This window comes from Tamandua tetradactyla, chromosome 21 (assembly GCF_023851605.1).
Source record: "Tamandua tetradactyla isolate mTamTet1 chromosome 21, mTamTet1.pri, whole genome shotgun sequence".
NCBI classification, from domain to species: domain Eukaryota; kingdom Metazoa; phylum Chordata; class Mammalia; order Pilosa; family Myrmecophagidae; genus Tamandua; species Tamandua tetradactyla.
The window spans coordinates 52,750,271-52,770,575 of NC_135347.1; the positions used below are offsets into that span (position 1 = coordinate 52,750,271).

Here is a 20,305-nt window from a genome sequence, read left to right on the forward strand (position 1 = left end):
CTGTGCTTCTTGGATCTGTAAATTTATATCTTTCATAAGAGAGGGAAATGTTCATGATTATTTCCTCCATTAATATTTCTGCCCCCTTTTCCTTCTCTTCTCTTTCTGGAACACCCATAACATATAGATGAAGCATATATTCATGTGCTTTACTCCCTGAGACTCTGCTCATATTTTCCCATTATTTTCTGTGTTCTTTTGTGTGTCTGATTTCAGATGTCCTGTCCTGTGGTTCACTAATCCTCTCTTCTGCCTCTCCAAATTTGCTGTTGAAGGGCTTCATTGTGTTTTTCATCTCTGCTATTGTGTCTTTCATAAGTTCTGTGATTTGTTTATGTGCTTTCTTCTTTATGATCACCAATATCTTCTTTATATCCTTCATCTCTTTTTTCATGTCTTCCCTTAATTTGTTGATTTGATTTAGTATGTTTGTTTGGACATCCTTGATTAGTTTCAACCCTGTATCTCATTTGAATTGTTAGTTTGTTCCTTTGACTGGGCCATACCTTCATTTTTCTAGTTTGACTTCTTATATTTTGCTGGTGCCTAGGCATCTGATTTCCTTGATTAGATTATTTTGGAGGTATTTCCACTCTTCTACCTAGGGTTTTCTTGTTGGTTGGCTTGGTTCTTTATCTGTTCTTTGGCATTCATTCAACTTATTCTAGACCTCTAGTATAGCTTCTGTTTAACTGACCACATTTTTCAGCTCTTGTTTTTCTGTTTCTTGGCCTGCCTCTAAGGAATCTGTTTGTTGAGGAGGATCTCCCTACATATGATCACCTCCAATCAGATTTTCCCTGACAAGACAGTCCCACGTCTCAAGAGGAGAGTGTTATCAGTATCAAGTTTCCCTGAGGATGAGATCCAGCAGGTTGACAGACTTTCCCATGAAACCTCTAGACTCTGTGCTTATCCTGTCCTGTCCAGCATGTGACACTTTTCAGCCCACAGCTCCCCAACAGTGTAAAGCAGTGTGATGCCTTTAATTTCTGCAGACCCTGTCTCTGTCTGGGGCATGGTTGAGACAGTGGTTGAGCTATCAGATGGGCTTAAGCTGTTTCTGTTTTCCAGGCTCTGGGGTATGAATTCTCTGAATGAGAGCCACCACTTTATCTGGACCCCACCTCTCTTTTCTTGGGGAAGATAAGCCTTTTAGGGAATTATCTCTTTTACTTAACTAGTTACTTTATCTTTCAGACAAACCCTAATTCTACCTTTGCTTGGGTCAGTGCTGACAATTAGAATGCCTGAGGCTTTCTCTAGTGAGGTACTTAGAATAGTTAAAAATAATTAAATAAATAAGAAATCCCTTTTTAGCACTAGTCCCCAGCCCTCAGAATTCACCAGTCAGGAATCAGAATTGGTAACTGGCTCTGTGTGCCCCTTTTCTTTGGCTACAGTCAACAGCTTGGCCGACTCCAAAAGCTGGGTTATTATTATTATTTTTTTTCATCTTTGCCCTGCCTCCTTTCTTTAGGGCAAGACCTCAGTGTTTCTCTCCTGCTTGCTATGGGTTTATCTGTGTTCAGAGCTTGTATTCAGCGGTCTAAATTTGTTCATTAAAACCATGAATGAAGCTTTGTCGCACTACCTTCCCTTGCTCCTAGTAAAGATTGCTTCTTTTTTCCAGGGGACATATCTCCAACACTTGCCTGCCATGCCAGGAGGGGAACCAGCCTCTTCATTTAGGGGCTTTACTTAAAATTCTGTGCTGTGTTCTGGGCCCTTCCACCCATTCCAGACTGGTGTACAATATGTGTCTGGTCATGGATGTCTCCCAAACAGTTGTTCCAGATAAGACCTGGCTATTTACTAGCTGCTCTAGAGAACTAACTAAATTCCATACCTCCCTATGCTGCCATCTTGCCCCACCTCCAATATTTGCATTGTAACAGTATTAAGTCTCCAACCCATGTACACAGGATGTTTTCTCATTTATTTGAGTCCTCTTCAATTTCTTTCAACAATTTTTTGTAGTTGTGCAAACATTGAAATTCTTTAGTTAAATTTATTCCTCAATATTTTATCCTTTTTGACTCTATTATAAAAGGAATTGCTTTTTTAAAAAACTTTTTTATTGTATAATATAATGTTTATACAAAGCAAAGAAAGAGAAAAGCAGTAGTTTACAAAGCACTCTTCAACAAGTAGTTACAGGAAAGATCCCAGAGTTTGTCATGGGCTACCATACCATCATCTCAGATTTTTCCTTCTAGCTGCTCCAGAACATTCAGGCTAGAAGGAACATATATATTTTTATCATCACTTTTTTTCTTTTTTGTGAAAAATAACATATATAAAGAAAAATGACAAATTTCAATGCACAGCACAGTAATTAGTTGTAGGATAGATTTCAGAGCTTGGTATGGGTTAAAGTTCTACAATTTTAGGTTTTTACTTCTAGCTGCTCTAAGATACTGGAGACTAAAAGAAATAAATATCAGTATAATGATTCAGCAATGATACTCTTTTGTTAAACCCAAACTTCTCTGTATAACTCCACCATCATCTTTGATCTTTCTCCCTACTCTTTTAGAATATTTGGGCTATGTTTATTCCAACTTTTTCTTGTTGGAAGGGCTGTCAATAATATGGGATAGGGAGATGGAACTAGCTGATGTTCTGAAAGGCTGGCCCTTCTAGGTTTCAGGACTTACCTGCTCCAGGGACCCATCTGGAGGTTGTAGGTTTCTGGAAAGTTACCCTAGTGTAATTTTTATAGAATCTTATATATTATCCGAGGTGTTCTTTTGGATTGGCTGGAATGGGTTTGGTTGGGGTTTGGCAAGTAATGATAGGTAGCAATGTCTAATAAAGTTTGTGTAAGAGTGACCTCCAGAGTAGCCTCTCAACTCTATTTGAACTCTTTCAGCCACTTATATCTTATACACTTCTTTTCCCCCTTTTTGTCAGGATGGAATTGTTGATCCCACGGTGCCAGGGCCAGACTCATCCCTGAGAGTCATCTCCCACACCACCATGGAGACTTCTACCCTGGTGTAAAGCCATGGTCCACATAGAGGGAAGGGCAATGATTTCCCTAGCAGAGTTGGGCTTAGACAGAGTGAGGCCACATCTGAGCAACAAAAGGTCTTCCAGAGGTGACTCAGGCACACCGAAGGTAGGCTAAGCTTTTCGCTACATACATAAACTTCACAAGAGCAAGTCTCAAGATCAAGGGCTTGGCCTATTGATTTGAATGTCCCTAATATTTGACACAGTAACAGGGGGTTCCCCAGTGGTAAAGATTAATAGTTCCATATTTTTTCTCCCATTCCCAAGGATAAGGAATTGCTTTTTGAAATTTCATTTTCAAATTTTTCCCTGCTGGTATATGGATAAACAACTGATTTTTGTGTATTGGTCTTATATCCTGTAACCTTGCCAAACTCATTTATTGACTCTGTTTTGTGTGTGTGTGTGTGTGTGTGTGTGTGTGTGTGTGTAAATTCTCTAGGGTTTTCTATGCAGAAATCATGTCATCTGCAAATAGAGGTAGTTTTACTTCTTTTCAAATCTGGATGCCCTTTATTTTATTTTATTTTCTTGCCTAATTGCCCTGGCTAGGACCTCTACTACAATGTTGAATAGAATTGGCAAGAGCTGACATCCTTGTTATTGTTCCAGATCTTATGGGGGAAAGCTTTCAGTAGATCATCATCAAAAGTATAATACATTTATCCATTCTTTCATTCACCAAATATTTATTGAGCTAGTATTTATGCCAGGCATTGTCCTATTGTTTGGGAATTATAGCGGTAAACAAAGCCGAAAAGGAAACTACTCTCCCAGTGCTTATGATCTGGTGGGGACAAGGGAAATGAAATAACCACAAATGGATAAAGTGAATTCAGATGTAGACAGATATGGGGAAGAAGATAAAATTGAGGCCTGAATGACGAGAAGGAGACAGCCATGAAAAGATCCTGGGAAAGAAGGGAGGAGCAAAAAAAGTACAGGCCCTGAGAATGGGATGAGCTTGGTTTAAGTACGTAGAGTAGGCGAGTGTGGCTGGAGCTGAGCTAGTATGCAAAAGAAGCATGTGATGAGCTCAGAGAGAAGGGCAGGGTTGCCCTGTACTGATTCTGCCTGCTCATGATAAGATGTTTAAATTTCAGCTCTTCTCATTTCTCTTTTCCTAGTATGCTACATTGAGGGCTATTATATACTGAAGAATTCTTGTAATCTAGAAATATTCTAAATGTGGATCTTTTAAGAAACTACTATAAAATGCAATGTGGCATTCTTTGTATACATGTAATTCCAGTTAGAATTAAATATTATATTTTCCCTTTTTTAAAAACATGAGTAAGTTTGTTTAAAATTGTCTGTAAGAAACACAGTCATAAGTTTCAAATATGAAAGGTTTAAAGAGAGAGATATAGTAAAAATTATCTTTTCACCCCGTCTCCCAGGCCCACTTTCCCATAGGTACTGCTCTTTATTAGTTTCTTGGCATTCTCCAGAGACATTTTATACATATTAGCAAATAGATTTTATATTCACTTTCCCTTGTTTAAAATTTTAAGATTTAAAAAATTGAAAATCCTTTAGCTTTCCTACTAGAATTTATATATTGCTTTTAGTTCAAACAGAAAACCTGAAAATACTAATTTTCCATATTCTTACAATATGGCTTTTTTAATTCAAAATATTCATTCTATTTACTGTATTCCCATAGCCTAAATTAGACAATTAAGTTGGTTCTAGGATCTGACTTCTCTGTTAAATTGCCTTGCAATCAAATGTCTCTGGCATAGAGGGTCCCTCCGTCTTGAACAACTAAATGAATGAATGTGCTAAACACTTAAACATAGGAACTTTTCCTGAAAGAGTTTGAACTAAACTGCTTAGGGTTGACATGTTATCTCTTGTCCCATTGGTTCTCTTTAAAGAAATTAAAAATATTAAGGGATAGTAAAAGTGGTAGGGCTTTACGGAAACAATTCCTTTTGGGGAAAATGTAAAGAACAATAACTTTGGTACTCAACTGGGGACCTTGGGGACTGAGGGTCCACTCCACCAGAACTCTCAGCCTTGGCAGAGAATAGAAGCAATGAGAGATGACTCCAAGGTTTCATTCCTAAGGGGCCCAAGTCACATTTTTCTTAATCTCATTGATAATCAGACAAGACACTTTCAAGGCTTTTTACTCACTTCTGAAACAGAACCTTGGTCAGGAAGTATAGGAAGGAGGCTGTGTGGGAACAAAGGTAATTTTGTACTTTCCCAAGTTTACTTCAAGAGTGTGAGCTGGCGAAACCCGCAGTGGCAGGCGGAACAGGAAACTGCACCTTGCGGCATGGAGGGTGTGCCTGAGGATGCCCCTACCCCGTGCCTCTGTTCTTCCTTGCCCTCAGTGTTCTCCCCTCCCAGTTTTCATCCCCTCCACATGCTTACCCAAACGGGGGTGAGGGATGGAAGAGATGGGCAGAGAAATTGGGGAAGGATCTGTGTTGCACTTTGGGAGTGTTCATAGACTGCCTGGCAAAGCATCCACAGAGTGAAGGATGAGAGGACCATGCAGCCCAGAAGCCATAGGAAGCTCCAAAGGGAAAGCACTTGTTTGTCTTCTTCCTTTGCTCAATTAGAGGGAGAAGCAAAGGGCTCATTAAGCTCCCATAACAGGCAAGATGGCCTCCAACAGAAACACATCAGGCTCTGCTGCAGGGGGTCCTGCGGATGGCTGCTCCAGTGGGCTCTTTCAATTTCACTAAATCCAAGTGTCCTTCCCAACTCTAGCCAGAGCCAATAGGCATTATCCCAGAAAGAAAGGGGGAGCTTAGAGACCATATACTGCAAGTAATGAAGGTGTTTCAAGGAAACCATTCAATTTGTTTACGTATTTTACTTCCCAAGTAATTGGAAATGAGAAAATAAGGAAATAAGTTTGAGGCTGAGTGGAGTATGAACAGTTGGCCTGTGGGGTTTCATTGTTGTTTGACCTATGAACTTTGATATTTCAAGAATCACTTTGTGTTCCTCTCTGTGTTTGACCATAAACCATTTATTTATTTTTCCTTAATCATATCACCTTGCTAAAGATTTTTTTTTCCCTTCGTTTTTCCTTATTTCTTTCCCTTTCATTTTGGGCTTTCAGTTGGGTTTGTAATTTAAACAGAGGCAGGAACTGCAACAATTTCTGGCTTCTTTATTCTTTTTACAAATGGTGTCCCCTTGGTAGGTTCAGTCAGAAATTTGCATTCTTTACTAATCAACAGCAAAATTAATAGACTCTTAAAACTGTCACTGACTCCAGCCAGTTCTGTAGGCTGAGTACTGAAGATCCAGGCCATATGGCAAACCCAGGCTCCTAACACACATGTGTTCAGTAGATCTTGGCTTCAGCAGCATGGGCAGCTGATTGCTTTTTAGAAGGCCTAAAGGGAGATAACAGGTTTTCCACTATCCATTTGTTCTTCAGTAGGGGTATCTCCAGGATTAAACCCCCCAAAATAGCGTGAGGGGTGCTTGACTATGGTCCAAACCTGCAGTGTACTGATCAAGCCATAGGCTGGAAGTTCTGAGCCCAACCTGCTGTTTGGTTGTGTTCAACTGTATGTTATCTCATTGCTATTGAGGTTGAGAGAGAAATAACATTTATCGCCATATGCGTAGCAGTGGTTTGTGTAGGCTCTAGGGCAGTTTATTATAAGTGTAACTGAGAGGTTGTACTGAGTCCCAAAGCATTAACAGCTGTATAGATCCCCTGGACCTTCCTGGGAGGGTGGGATTGTGAGAGATGCTGGAACTTCTCCCCTACATTCCCAAGCTGGGTTTTCTCTTTTAAGCCCATGAGACTCTACTGTTAGGACTTTCTGTGTCTACAAAGGAAAGAATAACTCACAGAGTTAAATAAATTATGTGCAACAAAATCATGAAAACAATACTTTCTCATCAGTTATCTCATAGAAAGAAAGCCAGGGACAGTCAGTTCCTTCACAGTACTTTGCAGACCCTCTGCCTTTGGAGAGGGCATCTTAGGAGAAGTTGTTTTTGAGAGAGCATACGGTTTGATGAAGGAGAAGAGATGGTCACACATAGTAGATAGGCAGGTAACCCCTTTGAGCTTTTATATATTTCATGAAAAGACCTTCTGCAGTCATACATATTCACTGAACATTGAAAATGGCTGTGACAATGTAATTGTTTTAGACTCTGTTGTGTTCACAGGCTCTGTGGTGGAAGCTTAGCATCCTTATTTTTTTCTTTAGGTTCCTGCCCGTGCCCTGCTTAGGTATATTTTCCTGCTCCACCAAGCACGGCGTGGCTCTGCTGTTCAGGGCTCAGCTAAAGTGCTGGGTTGAAACCGGCTCAGCATTTGCCTCTTTACTGCTTCTCTACACATTACGGCTTCTTTACTTCAAATAGTGTTTGAACCGACCAGAAACATGTTTTTGGCTGTTGTCCAGAATTTGGCTTCTACTTCCCCAACAATGTCATAAAAACGCTCTGTCAAATAAGTTCTCAGGGACTGAAATGAACAAATTCCCTGCTCCCTATGATTGTAGATAATGGAGGCAGCATTCAGCTGACCACCTGGCTTGGGGCCCATGGCTTTGGAAAACCAAATCACAGAGCACCCCTTGGCAGCACTTCCTAGCGATCACAGTTAATTCTCCACATGTGATGGATGAGCTTTCCATTTTTAAGAATTTGTGTGCAGCCTTTCTCTCCACTGGGACTTTTGGATTCCATGAAATATTATCTTTATATTGTTCTGTTTTGCTCTGCTGCCAATTAGTATATATTATGAAGTTTTTAATTTTTTTTTTGTCGAGTGAACTTCTGGGGTTAACCATGGAAAGAACCCTTCTTGTGTGTGTGTGTGTGTGTGTGTCTGTCTGTCTGTCTGTCTGTGTAGTTGAGAGCAGTGTATCTCAGCCTGGATATTGTAGCATCCCATATCATTCGGTATCCCTGCTGAAAACAGATGGCATATTCCTATTAGGATAAATTAGGGAAGGTTTGTTCACAAAGGGACTATTTTTAAAGGTGCGAACCACAAGGGCAGTAGGCCAGCGGAGGTGTTACCACCAGTAGGCCAGAAGAAAGGAGAGGAAGGAGTGGTACCAGGACTGAGATTGAGAGTGTTGGATAAAGAAGTTTGCCTTTAGAGTGACACTCAGTGGAGAGACCCAGCTGGGTCCAGGCCACCCACTCTCTCATCTCCTGCCAGGGCTCCCCATTGGCTGGACCCCGTGGTAAGGCGCAGGATTTGGTCTGTGTAGGACAGCGTCCCAGGGGAGAGAGCAGGGCGGAGAAGGCAGAGAGTGAATTTGGAGGCCAAGTGAAAGCCATCGATCGGCATCTGTCCCTATGTGGATGTTCCGTGATTTCTAGGAGCCGCTTAAAAAAATCTCAGTAGAAAACGTTAACTTTTAGAACAGCTTTATTGAGGTATAATTGACATACAGTAAACTATACATTTTTAAAGTATACAATTTGATGAGTTTTGACATATGTGTATATACCCATGAAACCATCACCACCAACAAAATAGCAAACTTATCCATCATCCCCCAAATAAACTCACTTAATTTAACATTTAAGGTTTTCCATATGGTTCTTTCATGAGGGCATGGAAAGCTATCATGAAATCAGACAGCAGCAGGTGCATTTCCAGAAGTGTTGAGTCTGGAAAGGCACACAAAAAATAAAATTCAAGACAACATCAACAATCAACATCTATGAGAACACTATTTAACAGTAGCTTATGGTAAATTAGAAAAATGTAAATTTCACAGGGTTTTTTTTTTTTTTTGAAAAACAAAAACAGGCAGACAAAAAAAATCTGTGAGTCTGACTGGTCTGAGTAGTCAGTATTCGAATTTGAGAAAATCAGAAATACATAAGCTATTTAGCTAGCCAGAGCTGTAGTTTGGTAGTCCCTGTGTACATTTGACCATTTGACTTGATGTTCACATGTACTACACAGTGCCTTTTGGGACAGCCTGTCCTCACTCAAGAAAGCATATTAAAATGCAGGTGAGGGTGGGCCACGGTGGCTCAGTGGCTGAGTTCTCACTTGTCATGCCGAACCCGGGTTCGATTCCCGGTGTCTACATATGCAAAAAGAAAAAGGAAATGCAGGTGAAAAAAAAATGCCAATGAGTGAGTGATGTATTATTGATAGTGTTGCTTACAGCTACTCCTGTGACAACTGTACAGTACCTCATTAATTCTCCTTCCTTAAAGATATTATCATTATTATCCTTCCTTTATAGATGAGCCTAAGTTGCTGAAAGAAACTCAGATGAACCTAAGATATGCTGAAGTTATTGAAATTAGTGAGTTACTAAAGTTATTGCTCAAAGTTACAAAGCCAGCAAGGGATGGAGCTGGGATTTAATTCCCCGAGCTTGATGCTTTTCTATTTTATATTATAAAGCAAGTAAATCATTTGCAAACATACCTTAACAGTTATTCGTAACACATCGCTTGCTGCTCACCTTGAAGCTGATGGGTTGAGAATTGACACCCTCAGTTCGGTGTCCCCAGAGCCCCATTTGCTCCAGGGAAATCAGCAGTGCCCAGTGCAGAGTGGAATGTGAGCCCCAAGCCCTACTTCATTCAAAGATTCCTCCTTGGCTGAGCAAGGAGGAGGTGTGGGTAAGAAAAAGAGACTAGGCGGGCAGGCCGGGAGGGTGGAGAAGGACCCCGTGTGTGCACAGTGTACCCGCAGGGGCTGCTGTGTCCCTTCAGCCCAGGAGCATGCCACAAGGGCCACCCTGGCTTCCTGGCCAGTCTTTGCATTCTCCCAGCTTGTGGCGGTGTCAGAGCCTCTGCACTTTTTATTCCTTACCCTAGGTTGCTCTTCCCCCAGGTTTTTGCATGTCTCACTCCCTCTCTTTCTTCAGGGTACTGCTGGAATAACTCCTCAGGAAAACTTTCTCTTGCCCTATCTGGAGTAGTACCTCTAACTGCTATCTCCCTTTCCTACTCCATTTTTCTTCATTGCAACTATCAGTGTAATAGTAATTATTAATTAATATTCATATTCATATATATGAATATAATCACATTATAGTACCAGTTCTCAAACCTTTTTTTTGATCTTAGGACCTCTTAACACTCCTAAAAATTATTCAGGGCCCTAAAGAACTTAGATTTATGTGGGTTGTACCTGTCAATAGTTGCTGTATTAAAAAATTAAGTCTGACAACCAAAGCTATAGGCTGAGCCCCCAGTCTTGGGGTTTGTTCATATGAAACTTAACCCCACAAAGGATAGGTCAAGTCTACTTAAAATTTAGGCCTAAGAGTAGCCCCCAAGAGAGCCTCTTTTGTTGCTCAGATGTGGTCTGTCTCTCCAGCCAACACGATGAGCAGTCTCACCACCCTCCCCCTCTCTGCGTGGGACATGACTCCCAGGGGTGTGGACCTTCCTGGCAATGTGGGACAGAGATCCTGGAATGAGCTGAGACTCAGCATCAAGGGACTGAGAAAAACCCTAGAATGAGCTGAGAATTAACATCAAGGGATTGAGAGAACCTTCTCGACCAAAAGGGGGAAGAGTGAAATGAGACTAAGTGTCAATGGCTGAGAGATTCCAGAGTCGACGAGAGGTTATCCTAGAGGTTATTCTTACACATTAAGTAGATATCACCTTGTTGTTTAAGATGTAGTGGAGAGGCTGAAGGGAACTGCCTGAAAATGTAGAGCTGTGTTCCAGTAGCCATGTTTCTTGATGATGATTGAACAATGATATAGCTGTCACAGTGTGACTGTGTGATTGTGAAAACCTTGTATCTGATGTTCCTTGTATCTACCATATCAACAGAAGAGTAGAACATATGGAATAAAAATAAGTAATAGGGGGAACAAATGTTAAAATAAATTTAGTTTGAAATGCTAGTGATAAATGAAAGCGAGGGGTAAGGGGTATGGTATGTATAATCTTTTTTTTTTCTCTGTTATCGTTTTATTTCTTTTTCTGTTGTCTTTTATTTCTTTTTCTAAATTGATGCAAATGTTCCAAGAAATGATGAATATGCAACTATGTGATGATATTAAGAATTACTGATTATATATGTAGAATGGAATGATATCTTAATGTTTTGTTTATTTGTTAATTTTTTAAATTAATAAATAAAAAAATTAAGTCTGAGACATTTCAAACTATTTGTAATCACTGAAAAACATGTATATGTTTTTAATAAAAATAAATGTATATATGTTAATATAAATAACATGAAAAATAACTATTTTCTGAAACAAAAAATTAATGGAGAAGAGTGACATTGTTTTATATTTTTGCAAATCTCTTTTATTAATAGAAGATAGCTAGACTGTTACTTTTGCTTCAGTCTGTTACTATATGTTCAGACTGTTCAGTATTCAGTCTGTTACTATATGTTGTTTTGGTTGAAATCAGTTAAAAAAAATCTAGCCTCACACAGATTTGGAGTTGGAAGAGGGAAGAATATTTTAATAGCCTTTTCCTGTAACAGTGGATATCTATTCTAAGGTTACTATATGGACCTTGTACCCAAGGCATATGTTTTGGGGGAACCCCCCAAACTGTGAGTCAGGTGACCAGTTTGACTTTATTTAGCCACAGAAGGAAGCATTTTATGTCTTGGAATTTTAGGTACTTTAAAAAAAAAAAGTTGATCACTCTCTTTTAAGATTATGGTTTATACAAACTGGCATAAGAAACATGGATTATCAGTTTCATTTGATTGTTAAATAACCCTTAAAAATATCTTCAAAAATAGCAGGAGCTGCTTCTAATTAAGCATCTACTTCTGAGCAGGCAGGAATGCTTTTTTTCTTAATAGAGCCACATCTCCCCTCATTGCGACTTTTTTTAAGGTAGGAAGTAAAAACTTCAGTTAATAGTTTTTAACTTAGGGCCTTGACAAATATTTGCTGAAAATAGCTAATGTTTGCTAGAATGCTTGTATTCATTTTTCAGATCCGGTTTATGTCCCTTCCCTCATTTGATTGAGTTAAACTGCCTTCAGAAATATCTTAAGCCTGTATAGGAATAGAGTTAAACATCCAAATCCACAGATCTGACCAATAAATTAGGCAGCCACTTTGCTTGTTCGGAATGTTTTGATGTCATTAATCCATAATTTTATGTTTATCTCTTTAAGATCCATACGGGTTTACAGCACCAGATAATCTGGCCTTGTCAGCCCAACTGTATTCCTCTGGATGAAAAACTCCTGCCCCAGCTTCTGAAAGAAGCAGGCTACACTACCCATATGGTCGGAAAATGGCATCTGGGAATGTACCGGAAAGAATGCCTTCCAACCCGCCGAGGATTTGATACCTTCTTTGGTAATGAAAATGCATATGTTTCCGTAACAACTCAGACTAACCTCAGCCATCTCGTAAAGCACACACAACTGCAGGGAAATGAAATAACTGGAAATATGAACGCAGACTAGACCAGTCAGCAGCACAGAGGGGCTGTTTGATGATGTAACGTCCATAACCATGGCTCTGGGCTCAGTAGTGATGGTGGCGAGGCCACAGGAAGGCAGGTGACCTTTGCCAAGCACTAAATGCCACCTTGGACCTTGGAAGAGTTCACTACCTCCTCGTTCTCTGCTCTCAGAGAACCTTATTACCAAAAGGGGCATATGTTGATTTTTTTTTTTAATTCCAGGCAAAAATCCAATACAGACTCATTTCCCCACAAAGATTCAGTGTATATATATTTTTTCCTGTGGACTATATTCAGTTTTTTTTTCTGGGCACGTGCGGGAGTGGTCCTATTCCATTGGCATCCTTTTCTTCATCTCTGGGATCTGTTTTTTGGAATCACTGGGTTGGGAAAAATAGATTAAATAATAAAATGGGAGGGTGTATTACAAATGATCATAGAAAAGATAATAAGAAATAATAAAAAAATATTTTATGGACTTGATAGCCCTATAAAAATAAATGTGAAATCTAAAGTTTGTTTTTAAAATTTGCCCTCCTTAAACCTGTTATGAACCAAGTCTTAATTAACAACATATTTATCTTACCAGCAGCTTTATCTCTTTCTGACAATTCCTTTTTATATTGAGCTATCTTTCTGTCTATTTAGCTACCTACCAATCTCTCATATATCTCTTCATTTACTTACAACCAGCCATGTCCAAAAAGGAACATATATTGAAAGTTTAAAAATAAATAGGATAAAAATTAGGGTGATTAGAAAAAGATAGAATAGTTATATGGCACTGAATTACAAAAAACAGAAGCAAAAAACAGCAACACACAAACTGCATGGCTAAAGGTACTTATATGTTCAACTCACACATTTCTTAGGAAAAAAAAAAAGAAAGGCTGTAAGAGTCATATTATGTATAAGATAAATGGAAACCAGATGCTGAGGAAAAGTAAAGTGTTCTCTGGCTCTTCAGCCTTGGAGAAATTTCTCTTCTTTGAGTCCTCATTCAAGATAAGGTGGACAGAATCCTTACAAACACCATTTTGGTAATAAAATGGTGGTTTTCCCATAGATGTTTCTTTCTTGAGGCATTCTTTCATGCAAGCTAGCGCCAAAGTACAAAAGTGTAATTCAGTAAAAGTGATTATATGGGAGGCCAAAACAACGCAACAGAAGCACACAGCTCTGAAGTGCCTTGTTGAATCCAGGGTCAAAATCAAGCTGCAGGACGTCAGCATGCTACCTATCATAACTTGCCAAACCCCAAACAAAACTGTTCCTGCCAGTCCTAAAGAATACCTAGGGCAATATATAAGATTCTACAAAGGTTCCACGCACTAGGGTAACTTTCCAGAAACCTATAACCTCCAGATGGATCTCTGGACCAGATAAGTCCTGAAGTGCAGAGGGGCCAGCCTTTCCAGAACATCAACTAGTTCCATTCCCCTATTCCATGTTATCAATAGCTCCTTCCAACATGAAAAAGTCAGAATGGGCATAGCCTAAATACCCCTAAAGAGTGGGAGAAAGATCAAAGGTGACGGTGGAGTTATACAGAGAAAGTAGGGTTTAACAAATGAGTGTGCCGAATCATTATATTGATGTTCTTCTACTCTCCAGTATCTTAGAGCAGCTAGAAGTAAAAACCTAAAATTGTGGAATTGTAACCCATACCAAACTCTGAAATCTGTTCAACAACTAATTATTACAATGTGCTTTGAAATTTTTGCTTTTTTTGTTTATCTGTTATTTTCTTAAAAAAAGAAATATTGCCAAAAAAAAACAAAGAAGAATAAACACCCACATTCATATGGAAGTGTGTAGACAAGGAGGGTATGACATCATGCAGCTATTTGTTGTGTCTCAGATGTTGTTAAAAGGCCATCAGATGATTGTGGTGATGGTGGGACAACTCTGTGAATACCCTGAAAACCATTGAATTGTGTGATATATGAATTATTTTTCAATGAAGCTGTTAAATAAAGCAGAAATTTAATTGTTCAAGAAGTTTCTCTATTTTTTTCCCCAAAAAGGCATAGGCTGCCTTTTCTTTAGGCGTAGTACATAAGTTTAAATCTGTGAATCACTGTTAGGCCAAAAAGTTCTCTGTGATTGTCACATGTTTGCTTCATATCAGTTTGGCCAAATATATGAATAAATATTTCTCCTATTACTGGAATCCTCCTATTTGTAATATTTTAAATGCTAGTTTATTGAGATTTATTCACACACCATCCAGAGTATACAATCATTGGCTCACAATTTCATCATATAGTTGTGCATTCATCACCACAGTCAGTTTTGTGTGTGTTTTATGTATCTGTTCTCCCAAATGGTACAAAACAGTTTACACATGCAGGTAAAGAACCTAAAGTGATTTCCTCAAACCCTAACACCAGTAATTATTAAAAGCCCAAAATGGAACCCCAGTATTCTGATTGCTCTAATCACCCATACCATGGCTGAAATTATTTTTATAGATACATTTCTTTCTCTATTACACATTAACTAATAAACACATAAGATTTCTGTTTCTGTTATATATGTAGGATAAAGATTTTCATATAAAAAAAGTTATCATAAGATCAGGGTATTAATTGTATTCAGGACCTTTGAAAAGAAAATTAATTAAAAATGAATTTATTATGGAAGGTGTGTAATTGTGACTTAGTTGTGAATAATAAAAGAATGAATTTATTTATTATGGAAGGTATGTAATAAAGTCTTAATTGTGACTATCAGGAAAGCTTATAACTGGGGAAAGGGCTGGGTCAGCTTTATCGTCCTCATTTTAAGGTTAAATAAGCAGTATTTGTCAGGAGATGCCTAAGAGTCTGGCAAGCTTATTTCTTTTTAGCATCTTTATTGATATACCTTATTATTCATACCCCTTACAATTCGCCAAAAGTGTTCGATTCAGTGGTTTTTAAACAGATTCACAGGGTGTACCGCCATCATCACAGTCCAGTTTTAGAACATTGTCATGGCCCAAACAAGCAGCCCCTCCCCATTAGCAGCCATTCCCTAGTTCCCACAACCCCTCCAGCCCCGGCAACCACTAATCTACTTTCTGTCTCTATCTCTATCTGTTGTCTATATCTGTAGATTTGCCTATTCTGGATTTCATATAAATGCAATCATACTATCAGCTTATTTTAACATTTTAGGGAAATATGGAACATTTACAGAAACTATTCATTGAGAAAATGTATTTTTCCTCCTTTTTTTTTGTTTAAATGGTGGAATAGGTAGCTAATAACATTTAAATTTGGGAAGAGGTTGAGATCATTGTAGGTAGAAAAATCTAATATGAGTGCTGCATTTTAGTTTGCTCTTTTGGCTCTTTTATGTCTAGAGATTCTCTGGAAAGATTTACATCTATCGCCAGTGGGTGTCAGTATCTGACTAAAGATGACTCCTGCTAGCACCGTTTATAATAACTAACCTTGAAGCCAGTGTCAGAATGTAAATAACATTAGTTGAATCCTGTGTTCATTTACACGATCACCTCAGAGTAAAAACTTATAACAAACCATAGTAACCATATATTATTTTTGCCATTAAATAGCTTTCAACGACTGAAATGTTATCACCTCTACTGAATTTGAGCTCCAATTTTTTTAAACATATTTGCTTGGAATCACCTGTATGCTTGGAGAGTTACGTGCTAGAGCGTGTGCTCTAAGACTTGAGTGAGGAATGGGTTTGAAGTGCTACAATAATATTGTAATGTCTCCTGCTATCCGACATAGAGATGTTAAGAAACGGTGCCCTGATTAGCCTTGTCATTTGATTAGCCTTGTCAGGGGTAATCAATTACATTAAGCAATTAAATGTTGGACATTGCTTTGTTTAACAAGTTTTGTGCTGTGCTGACTGCTTTCCTCTTCCGTTGCATTGTAGGATACCTCCTGGGTAGTGAAGATTACTATTCCCATGAGCGTTGCACATTAATCGACGCCCTCAATGTCACACGATGTGCTCTTGATTTTCGAGATGGTGAAGAAGTTGCAGCAGGATATAAAAATATGTATTCAACAAACATATTTACTGAAAGAGCTACAGACCTCATAGCTAATCATCCGCCAGAGAAGGTATATCTTGCTCCTTTATTGATGTCAAAATCTTGTCCAGATAATACGTCTTCAGATGAATACAGGAAAAGGAATGCATCAGAATCAGCTTAGGAATCTTGTTAAAAGTGATGATTCCTAGAGCCCACCTGTAAGAGTCTAATTTAGCAGGTCTGGCAGAAATCCATGTGTCAGCATTTAAAAGACACTCCTGAAGGGTGATTCTGATGCAGGTAGTTCCCAGGTCATATGTTGAGGTGTTCTGTGTCTATTGTATTTCAGTAGAAATGTAGTTTTATTATTTTGGTGACTTATGTGCATAGTTAGTAAGTAATTAGTAAAAGGATCCTTTTCTCTTTTAAATGATGGGCTGATGTTCCAGATGAGACTTTATTACAGCAACTTTCTGGTAAGGGATGACAAACTTTAGATTAAGGGCAGGATAGCAAATATTTTAGGCTTTGTGGGCCATCGGATCTCTGTCACAGCTACTCAGCTCTGCTGTGGTAGAGCAAAAACAGGCACAGATAATATGTAAACAAATGGACGTGGCTGTGTTCCAACAGTGTTTTTATTATAGAGACAGGTGGTGGGCCAGCTTTGGCCACAGGCAGTAGTTTGCTGATCTTTGCTTTATTATATAAACACAAATCTGATATGTCTCTGAGAAATCATTTCATCCCTTGCTACTCAAATTGTAGACTGGAGAACAGCAGAATTAGCGTCATTTGGGAGCTTGTTAGAAATTCAGAGATTTATTCCAGATCTAACTAAATCAGAATCTGCATTTTATCAAGCTGCCAAGAATATTCATATTCATTTTAAAGTTTGAGAAGCCTAGCTCCAGACCAGTGCTGCTAAATAGAAATATAATGTAAGTCACATATATAATTTCTAATTTTCTAGCCCTCATGTTTGAAACTTTTTTTAATGAAATTAATTTTAATAGTATATATTGCTCAGTATATCCAAAATATCATTTCAACATGCAATCAATATAAAAAGTCATTAATGGGATATTTTATAACCTTTTTTCCCCTACTAAGTCCTTAAAGTATCATTTGTATTTTACATTTATATCACATCTGTTCTAGTTTGTAGGCTGCCGAAATGCAATATACCAGAAACAGAACAGCTTTTATATGGGGGAATTTAGTAAGCTGTGAAAATGTCCAAACTAAAGCAAGTCTATACAAATGTCCAAATTAAGGCACCAACAAGAGGTTACCTTCGTTCAAGTGGGCCAGTGACATTCAGGGTTTCTTTCTCAACTGGAAAGGCACATGGTGAACATGGGGACATCTGCTAGCTTTCTCTCCATGCTTCTTGTTTCTTGAAGCTCTCCCCTTCATTTCCAAAGGTCGCGGGCTGTATGGGCTCATGGCTCTTTCCAAAATGTTTCCTCTTTTAAAAGATTCCAGTAAACTAATCAAGACCCACCTGGAATGGGTAGAGTCACAACTCCCTCTAATCAAAGGTTAATACCCACAGTTGGATGTCACATCTCTGTGGAGATAATCTAATCACATTTCCAACTACAGTACTGAATAGGGATTAAAAGAAACGGCTGCCTCCACAAAATGAGATTGGGATTAAAACATGGCTTCTTTAGGGCACATAATCCTTTCAAGCCTGCACAATGTCTCAATTTGGACTAGCTATATTTGCAGTGCTCAAAAAATGGCCATGTGTGACTAGTGTTTACCGTATTAAACAGCACTGGTCTGGACCAAAATAAATAAGAGTGGCTCCAAATTGTTATTTTGAAGGTTCACTCTTATTTCAACTGTAAACAAAACAGTTTTTGAAATTAACTTGTGGGAATTAACTTCAGAAATGATGGCACACAAATTTGGATGTTGTTTTTGGCATAATTCGGTAGAGACATGTCCTTAATAAGGAAAAGTTTTCACATTTTCAGTTAAAAAAAATAAGGTGGAACATAAATGTGATGAAAAAAATGGGTAATCATGGTGCTTAAAATAATTTTTGTTGAAAAGAACAAGGGCAAGTAATATATCAAGAATAACTTTCTACGGTTCATATATAAATAATGCGGAGATAATGGAGAAGCTAGCAAAGCGTTGTCAAATATTTTTCTTGACAAATTTACTATAATAAATAGTTCAAACCATTTAAAAATAACTTGTTCCTAATACCAATTGGGCACTATCAAAGTTTTATTAGAAATGCTTTGTTTTGTTAGATAAGCTGCATTTCTTTTATAGAAATGCAAATCTGCCATAAATCTTATAAACTAGGTTATTTAATGTTAGGTTTGGTGTTATTTCTCTTGAGCCCCCAACTTCTTTTAGTATTTCTTTTAGTACAGAACTGCTGGAAACAATTTTTTCAGCTTTTGTCTATTTGAAAAGTATTTGTTTTGCCTTCATTTTGAAGGATAATATCACTGAATAAATAATTCCACACTGACTTTTTTTGTTTTTTTCTCTCTCGGTACTTTAAAGATGTCACTTCATCCTCTCTGGCTTCCATTGTTTCTGATGAGTAGTTAGCTGTCATGTTTGTCATCGTTTCATTGTATCTAATGTGTCTTTTTAACTTCAGATGCTTTTAAGATTTCCTCCAATTTTTGTTTTTCATATTTTTAGTATGATGTGCTTAGGTGTGGTTTCCTTTGGATGCATCCTCCTTAGGACTCACTGTGGGTTGGTGTTTATTATCAGTTTTAGAAAATTCTTGACCATTAACTGTTCACAAATTTCCTTTTCTCCATTTTCTCTCTTTTCTTTCTGGGACTTCAGTTACATATTTGTTAGCCTGTTTTATATTATTCCAGATTTCAGTCCTTCTATTTCCACTGTTTTTTCTTTCTGTATTTCAGTTTGAATAATTTCTATTGACCAGTCTTCTAATTCGTTGATTCTTTCTTCTTTGTCTAATCTGCTAGATATCTCTGCTAGACTTCTGTCTCTAGTCTACTGTTCCATCTCTTTTAGATATGTTTAATTTCTAGCATTTCCATTTTGTTCTTTTTTTATATAGCTTCCATCTCTCTGAAATTCCTCATCTGTTCATGCAGATGAACTAGATCTATTGGATCCTTTAATGTATTTATTTATTAATGTGATTTTGATTAATAAATCAAATTATGTATTAATCAAAATAATTTTATCAAACAATGCCTGTTTGATAATTTAGCATTTAAGCTAAATCTGTATCTTATATTGATGGTTTCTTCTCTTGATGATATGTTCCATTTTCCTGTTTTGTTTGTTTGTTTGCATGCTTTATAAGGTCTTGGAATGCCAGACAGTTGGAGTAAAGAAACATAGAGACTGAAGTGAATGATATTTATGCCCAGAAAAGGGCACCCTTCTTCTTGTACCAGGCCATTAGTCTGGCGCATTGACTCAGTGTAGTCTATAATTGAGCTGGTCCTGGGTTTTGTTGTTGCTCCAGTTAGATTCAATTCATCATAGGCTTCAAATTATTTGAGGGCAGGTTTTTCTTCAATATGTATATCCAGATTGTTTCAGTCTTATTTGTTAAAAAGAATTTTCTTTCCCCATTGAATTGCCTTGCTACCTTGATGAAAAATCAATTGCTTCTACAATTTCTGGGTTCTCTATTTTGTCCCATTGATCTATTTGTCTCCCCTTATACCAATACCACCATGTCATCTTGATATCTGACATCTCTCAGTGGACCTGCTAGCTCTGCAACATATAGAAATTTCCTAGAGCTTTTTTTGTAATAAGTCTTGAAACCAGGTCATACAAGCCCTCTAACTTTTTCTCCCCCCCCACCCAAGATTATTTTGGGCTATTCTGGGGCTTTTGCATTCTCATGTTAATTTTAGACTCAGCTCAACT

At 38.0% G+C, this 20,305-nt stretch overlaps 1 protein-coding gene across 2 annotated transcripts in view; it reads left to right on the forward strand.

Moving 5' to 3' along the window:
* The window catches only part of ARSB (arylsulfatase B), a 191,507-nt gene that overhangs the window by 11,468 nt on the left and 159,734 nt on the right, over positions 1-20,305 (forward strand). The window contains exons 1-3 of one of the 2 annotated variants that reach the window (XM_077139344.1): positions 2,375-3,124; positions 12,107-12,293; positions 16,300-16,490. In XM_077139344.1, the coding sequence (XP_076995459.1) occupies positions 3,011-3,124; positions 12,107-12,293; positions 16,300-16,490 (492 nt within the window). In that variant the 5' untranslated portion in view covers positions 2,375-3,010. Of the gene's footprint in view, positions 1-2,374; positions 3,125-12,106; positions 12,294-16,299; positions 16,491-20,305 lie in introns of those variants that run through there. The other variant, XM_077139343.1, reaches the window with a different exon arrangement.